General features: G+C 24.7%; 1 protein-coding gene across 3 annotated transcripts in view; it reads left to right on the top strand.

Annotated features, from left to right (window-relative positions):
• Window positions 1-1,234: 1,234 nt before the first annotated feature.
• LOC145835934 (OTU domain-containing protein 5-A-like) overlaps window positions 1,235-9,746 on the top strand; it is a 48,628-nt gene continuing 40,116 nt past the window's right edge. Inside the window, exons 1-4 of one of the 3 annotated variants that reach the window (XM_082943699.1) lie at window positions 1,235-1,352; window positions 3,740-3,823; window positions 4,001-4,114; window positions 7,262-7,355. In XM_082943699.1, coding sequence (XP_082799825.1) covers window positions 1,275-1,352; window positions 3,740-3,823; window positions 4,001-4,114; window positions 7,262-7,355 — 370 coding nt within the window. In that variant the 5' untranslated portion in view covers window positions 1,235-1,274. Of the gene's footprint in view, window positions 1,353-3,739; window positions 4,115-7,261; window positions 7,356-9,746 lie in introns of all 3 variants that reach the window. The other 2 variants (XM_082943698.1, XM_082943700.1) reach the window with 2 other exon arrangements.

Here is a 9,746-nt window from a genome sequence, read left to right as displayed (position 1 = left end):
AAAACCTGGAATTTGACAATTTAGGCTAAAATAACCTGGAAAAACCTGGAATTTTGATCAAAAAACCTGGAATTTTGAATAATTTTAACATTTTCAATTGTAAAATTTTGATATGACACAAAAAATCTATCATATAATTAAAATTTTTTGTCATCATCAAAAAATTTTTTATTAATAAACACATAAAAACACATAAACAAGTAACTTAACAGTATCTTTTCAATATTTTTATACTATTTAACACAGTTTCTTAATTAGAAATAAACTTAAAACTAAAAATAGACCCAAAAATGTGTACTTTTAAAAACCTGGAAGAAATTTGAAAAACCTGAAAAAAAAATTGAAAAAATGAGTGGCAACCCTGAATACTACTAAAGCTTACATTCAAACTTTTTTCCAAACTAGTTTAGTTATCAAAAGCCTTATGTAAAGTAAGTCAGTTTAAATTTTTTTTTATATAATGTTAAAAATATTTATACTTTTCAAGTTTTTTGATAGGTGATTAAACTCTAATTTTTATTAGAAAAACAAATGTATACTATAACAGTTCTTTTATGTTTGATTATTTATTTAAATTATATTATAAATGTGTTTAGTTCAAACACTTTTTGTTTAAGGTGAGGTGCATGACAATTTTTTTTAAAGTTATATAAGTTTGAGACACTCAATTTACCAAGTTATAAAAATGAAGAAAACATCAAAATAAAAAGTTGACTTGCAATAACTATTGAAAATAAACTATACGTTTATAAAATATTAAAAAAATATGTGCCAAAGTTAATAATGGAGCAGTTTAGCATAAGCAGGTTGACATTTCGAAATGTAAAGAAAATTTTTAAGCAGAAAAAGAGGATATAAGCTTTTATTATTCATTATGCATTGCATTATATACAGCAGTTATATTATTTTGTGAAAAAAAAGTGTTTTTTGTACTTATCCGGAAAATTGCTTATCCAGACATGTTTACAGAAATATGTTGCCCAACATGGAAGAAGTAAAAACATGAAAGAAAAAGCACTGTATAACCTTTGCAGTTAAATCAAAGTCATTAGGTTCATGCAAATATACAAGGATGAGACTTAAAGCCATCTAAAGAACAACAAATATCAAAATAAAGTATTTATCCAAAAACATAATGGAATTTGCATTAATATAACATACAATTATCTATAATCAGTGTTTTTGTCTCAAACATATTTGCATCAAAAATTACTACATATTTGAATTACATTACAGTTTAAAATAAAACTAATAAAAGTGTATTGTAAAAAAAAATGACAATTAAAAAGAATGACCAGAAAAAATGTGGTAAAGTTCCATCTTCAAACCAGAGCTCATCAATACTTCAACTGGTAAGTTATGTTAATTAACTTTAATTGAAATAAATTTCTAATAGTAATATTTAACACTTAATGAAATTACAAAAACAGTTTTATTTTAATTTGTCTTAGAGATGCATAAAATTGATTAAACATTTAAAGTTAGTTGTATACATAGATTTTGTTTAAAGTACATTTATAAAAAGGAGTATTTAACATTTATATTTCAAAATGTTATTAGTTTTTTATGTTTGTTAGTGAAAGTATTAACTTTTGTTTTGTAAATTAATTTGATTATAGTTGTTTTATCAGTATACTATCAAAATCCACCCGCGTTCAAAATACACTTGATCAAAATCCATCCACGTTCAAAATCAACCCAGTTTTTTTAATAAATTTTTGTAATATGTTTTTAGCATTTTATTTACTTTTTTTATTTATTTATTTTTCACTATCACTGTTACCCCTATCCTTTCCCTTGATTGATAAGCGGTTCTCGAATTTAACTGGGTAGATTTTGAACAACTCCCGTTATATCCATACTTTCAATATAAGTTTGTAAAATTTTATTTGTTGTAAAATATGGAGAAATTATCTTTTCAAGCTTTAATTATTAGAAAAAAATTGCTTTTTTTAGTTGTAATATTTTTTGAGATGAAAAAGTAATCAAGGTACAACACTTAAAATCATTAGGTAGTGCTAAAAAATCATTTCATAAATACCAAAACTTAAATTAAACAGTTTTATTCTATTTTTTATTTTTATCTCCTAGCATGCATTTTTTTATAAAGATTAAACTGAACAATAACATTTAAGGTACTTTATGTTTCTTACACTCCATATGAAATTTATTGAATTGCCTTTGTTAGTTACCAAAAGTTTTATCATTTATTCATATGTTTTGTTTTATTAAGGTTGCCACACACTTTGGCCACTCAGGCTAACCTCATGCTTGTTTTATTTTCTGAAAAACTAACTCAGGCTATTTTGAACTTATTAAAGAAAATAGGGTTAGTTGAAGTTTACCTTTCTCAGGCTATGTTTTTAAAATAAGTGAATTAAAATTAAAATGATTTATTTGATATAATTAATATTTTTTGTTAACTTATGGCCTAATATTTCATTTTTGATAACTTTCTAACACTAAGTTCTTGTTAGTTAAATAATGTTGATTAAAATTATTAATTCAAGTTTTGAGTCTTAAGATCTTCTTAAATAACAATTAAGTTTTGTTTGAATGCTAAATTTAAGAAATGATGATAACTTGAATGGTTAAAATAAGGTTTTTGAAAAATGGGCAAGATTTCCTTTAGGAACTATTTTGGCTTTTGGTGGTGTTAATTAGTAAAGCAGCAAAAAAGTAAATAGTTAATTAAGGGCATAGGGGGGTAAACACCCTTTTTTTGGTTTTTGATTTTATTTTATATAGTTTTTACTAAGCTACAAAATAGTAGGTGAGTGGTTTCTAATAAATGATGGAAACTGTTTTATAAGTTTATGCAAGGGAGTGTTTATGAAAATGAGTTTGTAAAACCTTGGTTTAGATAAAAAATTAAAGTTAAACTTACAAAGTTGTTGTTGCTTATTACATTTTAATTCAAGTTATAATAGAAAAGTTAAATAAGTAGCAAGTAAATATATTAAAACGTAAAAGTATTTTCTTCTGAATATGTTTTAATTTGAGTACCACTTTATAATTATAAAGATAAAAAAAAACATTCTTGCTATTTACACACTTTTTCAAACCTGTAATGTTTAGATTTTTAAATAAGCTTTCACTGAGGTATATTTTAGAGTTGTTTATAAACATAGATTGTTGACATTTTTGTATCTGCACAGTCATAGATATTCTAAAAGATGCCTAAGGTAAATGTAAACTGCATCAAAAGGCGCAATTTTTTTATTTAGGAAACATAAGTTATTTATTTTTTCTAAAAAAGTAGCAAGCCTTTTTTAATTTTGTAATAATTTTAAAACATAGAATGATTTTTTATTAAATATAGAGGAAATAGTTTAATAGTAACTTTTGTCATAAAGTTATATAGATTAAGTCTAGTGTTTAGGCTTTACCGTATACCTTAAAGTTAAAAAAAAATATTTGATTTAATTAATTTGTTTCAACTTAGTCCAAAATGATTCTATGTTTATGTTAAGTTTTGTTGTTTGTAGTTTTAATTTTATAAACTTGATAATATTCGATAAAATCATTAGATAACTGTAAATGACAATAATATTATGGATATAAAAAAATCTCAATATGAATTATAATGAAATTTTACGTTACTTGTTAGTTCAAAAGCAATGCAATTGAAAGTTTACTTCTTAAGTTTATATTTTTATCATAATATTAACAGAGTTTATTTGGAAAGTAAGAATGTAAAAAAAGTTAAGTCCAACTGAGACTATAAAATTTAAAACAGCCTAGCAATACATCAGCCTCAAGGACAAGTACAAGTTTGAGCTTCAGATCTAGGGGTGGTCAGATTTCAAATCGTCAGCCTAGAGTTAGTCCTGAAATATTTGGAAATCGAGCCTTTACAAATTATAATATAGGCAACAAACGACGCAGCAGGAAGTTATTAGATGGTTCAAAGATAAAGCTGCCTAAATCAAACTTATCTCAGGAATCAGTACCTAGTAGCTCTAAAAGTTTAAATTACAATTCTACATTGATGTTTCAGGCTAACCGTCCAACTCAAAGACGTCACAGAGTTCACCAAATTTCAAATGCACAACAAAATCAGAACTGCAACTCAGAAGATGAACATGAAAGTCAAGAAAATTTTGATTTTGAGGTTGTTTTGAATATTTAATGTTAAATGTTTAGATTTATAGTCTTTATACTATTTATTTATCCTTAAAATACAATTAAATATCTCTATTTCATATTAGGAAAACAACTATATTTCACATTTAGGATTAGGTTGTCCAGTTTGCATACAAAAGAGTATTTAGAATGAAAAGTTAAAAAGATCAGCTAATGATGATTTGAAAAAATGAAAATAATTTGTTTGACAATAAATTTGGTACTAAGTTTTTGTTTAAAAGACACAAAATAAACACACATGCTTTCTGCATGTTCTGCATAAATACTTTTGAAAATTTTCAATGTTTTGAACATTAGACTTGTGCAAAAGTATGTTTAATAACATTTTATAAGCATAGAATGTGCAAGCATATACTTAACAATAATGCTCATAGTGATTTTTAGAATAAATTATCTGTACTTGTTATATAAAAGTAAAATGTGACAAGAAGTTTTATTAAGGATTTTTAATGAACCCAGACTGACTCCGGCTACTTTATGGTTACTCAGACCAGTTTTTGGTCATTTAGGCTAGTTTTTTGCTTCAATTATTGACAACCCTAAAATGTAATCATGGTGATTGAAGAAAAAAACATAATTGCTTAGAACAGGGTCAGGTAGCCATTTACATGTTGCGGGCCGTTTTTCTTTTAAAAAAATGATTGCAAGCGGCACTGTATAAAAATTTTCTCTTGCAGGCTGGAGTTATTTAAGAAAAATTGTTGTGATATATTTAGGTGTATACCATTTCAAACTTAAAATGTGGTACATTATGCATTTAAAAAGCATAATTAAAGGGTTTTAATTAAATTAAAGCCTAGTTTTAAGCTTAATAGATAAAATTATTTTCTTCTAATTGTTTTTAAAACGTAAGTTTAGAGCTAAAAAGTACTTGTGGGGCCCATTGGCCCACACACTGCAGTTTGCTGACACCATAAAACATGTATTCTTTTTCTTTAATATCTTGGAAAAAACTTTATTTACTGTTAACATTAAAAGTTGTCGTAAAGTATCTTTACCAACTTCAAACTGTTATATAAAAACTACTTATTTTTCAATTTGTTTTTATTTTATTTTTTTCACTAAGTGTTTCAACACAAGCTATAGTAACCTTAATAGTAGATAAAAATAAAATTACATTCTAAGTTAAGCATTTCTTTGAGTTGTTGAAGATAGACGTTTTTAATTATATATTTTTTAAGAAAAATGAACAAATATTAAGCATGTATAGTGTAAGCAAGTGTTGAAGTAAGAATATGCTAAAAATAAGTAGTAAACGTGCTGATTTTCCATTTAAGTGTTAAACTTATGTTTTTGTCCTTCAATAAGTATTGAATTAAAACTTTAAAGTTAAGTTTTCCTTTATCTTTTTAAAACTTTAAAACTTCTTACAATATCTAAGTTCTTGCAAAGTTAAAAATAAAACTAATGGTCGAATATTGCGTTATTTTTATTAGTTCTACTATTGAATGCAGTTTTTCAGTTAAGGTTATATATCTGTTTAATATTAGATTTTTTTTAACCAACATAGAAGTGTATTTATACATGACATTCGCCTCAAATAATTTCTTTTTGAAATAGAAAAATAGTCCACCTCTTTTAGTTACTAGCTGTTTTTATTTAAGTAAAATTATACCTTATTGAGATTTAAATAACCAATTAAGGGCATAGGGGGGTACACCTTGAATTTTACAAGTTGATCTTATTTTATAGAGTTTTATCCAAGCTATCAGACATTTTAAACCGTTTAAAAAAATTCAAAGTATTTTTTGAGATATGAGCAGTCAAAGTCGGTGACCTCCATAAGTTCCCAATGGAAGGCGCAAACTTAAAACGCAAAAAAAAGACCATTTCACTAAAAATCTATCTCCTCCTTCATTTTTTAAGCAATCTTCTTCAAATTTTCACAGAAAGTGTATTATTAAATTTTAAAAAGATTGAATGCAATAATTTTTTTAATTTTGAAAAATAAAATTAAATAAAAAAAACCACCTATTTATTTTTATCTAAAATTTTTATTTTTTAGTATTTTTAAAATATCAACATTCAAAGTCTTCTAAACTATAAAAGTAACGGTTCCTGAAAATTTAAGGTCTCTATCTCAAAAAATGAAGGAGAAGATAGGTTTTTAGTGATTTTTAAATTTCTGAGAAAATTGACCCCGAAAAACTTGTGATCCATACATTTGTATCGGTCACTTTTTATAGAAATTACAATATCTCAAAACCTAAATAGTATTTTTTAATTCTATAAAAACTGGCTTGTAGTTCGTAATTAAAGCTTTCATATAAAAGCCAATGTTATTTTTAGTAAAAAAAAAATGTCCGACCCCCCTATGCCATTAGTTGTGCAAATTCATTATGAAAAAAGTATTCAATATCAGACTTGTTTTATATGTTGATGTTAATTTTTTGAAGTTAATTAAATTTTGAATTATCTGTTTTATGACTTTCAGAATTATTATGTTGTGTATATATTATATAGTAAGAAAAACTTGCTCATAAAAATCAATAATTAAAAAAAAAATATGAACTACAAAAACATGTAACTTACCTGTTTAATCCTGAAGTTAATTGTATTTTGAAATAAAAAAAACAAAATTGAACAACATTGTCTATATGAGGTTATGTTGTTTTTATGTGAGAATATAGTTTAGGGGTGGCCAGCCAATGTTTTCATTACTTGGAATCCGGCCCACAAAAGGTAAAACTGCAGCCCATGAGCATATAAATCTGGCCCGCTAAATCAAATTTTGAAACATACACTAAATTGAAAAATTATTGAAAACTAAAAAAAACTTTAGGTACAAATAATGGAAATTTTTAGTTAAACTTAATATAGTAAAAAATAATATAGTTAAAGTTTAACTAAATATAGTAAAAAAAAAATCATATAAAATAAGTAATTTGTCAAGATGGAATATTGAACAATTTTTGTAAATTTAATGAAATTAAAATGCTCTGGCTTGCCAAATACTAAATTTTTCCACGTCTAACCCGTCGACTAAAAACGTTGCCCACCCCAATATAGCTCATTAAATTTATAAATCTTTATCTAATGATTATTTTCAGTGATAAGTATATTTTTATCTGAGTAACAACAGATTTTTACTTAAGTAAAAAATGTAATCATTTAGGTTGAACGTAAGTTTGCAAAGGAGTTAAAGGAGAAGTTGGGCTATAAAATAATTGTGATGGGTGACGATGGAGCTTGTATGTTTCGAGCTGTTGGTTAGTTATTAAGTTCACATAAACTTAAGTAAGAAAGTTTTTATTTACAGTTACCTCTCGTTAATCTACGTGTGAGCAACTAGAGGTTGACGATTACTTAATTTATTACTACTAATAGTCATAATTAAATACTACCTTAATATTTAATTACTATCTTATAATACTAGATTCTACTTTAGTCTACTTAGTAGAAATCAGACAGGCAGTTAGAGCAATGAATCCATTGTAAAAAAATCAACAAATCACTATTATAAAAACTCTAGTTCAAAACTATAAATAATTATTTTAATTTAATTGGAATAAATAATACTTTAATAGCAATTAAAGTTTAAATGATAATATTTAAAAACTATAAGTTATATGAACTATAAAATATTTGCTGAACTCTAAAACAAATAAATATTGTTCAAATAATAATTCTTATATTTAAACCATAAAAATACAGTAAAATATTTATATGCAGCTATTTTTATACAGTATATGTCTAATATTCTCACTCTCAGTCTCTAGGTCTTATCAACAAGAATAACAATAACAAATATAACTAAATAGAGTTATTTAATATTACGCTTGATTGCACATCAGACTTCAACTTCACTAAGACCTAGAGATAAGTGATACATAATTCCATATATGGTTATTTTGTTTACTGATTAATATTCGATATTGAAACAAAAAAACAAGTAAAATACAGTAGTTTCATTACATACGCACCCACGTTTAGTTACGCGTTTTAGTTTTTTTGAAAACATTAATTTGAAAAATCTTTATTATTGTAAATTCATAGTATGTATATGGTTAAAATATAACTATTCAAAATATAAATTTAAGTGTTTGTTAACAAAAGATGCTAGTGAAACAAGTTCACTGGAATATAATAAAAACAAATTATACAGTAATCTTCCTTTATTGTACCAACATATGTTTCTGTGTGTTAACGGATTAACACTTCAACTGGGTTCTGTAAAAAATTAAATACTGCAATGAATGAATAGAAGCTTAAGTAGGTGTATACATGTGTTAATTTAAATAAAAATAATGTTTTGGATTTTTAGAGGTTCATAGTTAATAATAGGTAAAATATTTAATGTAAAATTTGACTGTTATAATCTGTATAATATTTGTAATTATTAAGTCTAATTTAAGTAAAGTGAACTAAAAAACCCAACAAAACAATAAATCATAATATAAAACACTTACATGAATGGAAAGGAATAACTAACTCAAATTTATTTACAGTTGCTTATGATTTAACAAAATATATTTAATAATTACGTCACAATATATATGAACATTAGGACAGCTATTTAATTTCTATTATAAAGTTAAATAATTTAGTCTTTATGTTTGGGAAAGCAGTGAAGCGCTTTAATATGAAAAGTATTATGTAATCTATTTTGAATAAAAAGTAAAACAACAACCATTAATAAGTGAATCAATAAATTTAACAACGGTAAAGACAATAAAAGTCACAGGAACCTGATATAATGTATATTTATTTATTAAATATTTATAAAGATTAAATATAAATTATAACGAAATCAAAGTTAGATGTAGTTCGGAAGCAGATTTAGTTTAAATGTAAAAATTAAAAACTTAAGAAAACAAAGCACAAAAAAAAACAATTTTTTTATTAAGCTTACAAAGCACTGATCAATAATTAAATTACAGCGACATACATAAAACCAAAATGACTTAAATTGCATATATATTGTCTATAATAATTATTAAAATAATTGATTATTGTTTTATAAAGAAGCAGTTGGGTATTTAAATTAAAGATTTCATACATATATTTTAAATGTTTAATAATTAAGGCCATAGGGGGGGTAAGCCATGTTTTTTATAAGTTGATCTTATTTTATAGAATTTTTTCTAAGCTTTAAGATGCTTTTTATGGTTTTAAAAAATTCGAATTATTTTTGAGATATGACCAGTCAAAGTCGGGCCGCATAATAGGCTCCTTATTGGATGGGAAAATTAAAACAGCAAAAAAAGACTGTTTTATTTAAAAATTATCTCCTCCTACATTTTTCAAGCAATCTTCTATAAACTTTCACAGTCTAATCTTTTTACAATTACAAAAAAAACGTTACTTAAGAATTTAAAAAATTCTGAGTAAAAAAAAAATTATTGAAAAAAAAAGACTTTTTTTAAATTTTTGTCATAAGATTTTTATTTTAATAAATTATCAAAATTAATAAGTAACATTTTTTTCTTATATTGTAAGGAACATTTCCTAAAAATGTGAAGAAGATTGCTTGAAAAATAAAGGAGGAGATAGATTTTTAAAGATTTTTAAAACTTCTGAGTAAATTGACCCCAAAAAGTTTGCGGTCCATACATCTATATTGGAAACTTTTTAGAAAAAATAGAATATCTCAAAACTTA

This window comes from Thalia democratica, chromosome 5 (assembly GCF_965202585.1).
Source record: "Thalia democratica chromosome 5, ktThaDemo2.hap1.1, whole genome shotgun sequence".
Lineage (NCBI taxonomy): Eukaryota > Metazoa > Chordata > Thaliacea > Salpida > Salpidae > Thalia > Thalia democratica.
The sequence above is the reverse complement of the archived record's forward strand: the minus strand, read 5'-3'. Positions and strand labels throughout refer to the sequence as shown.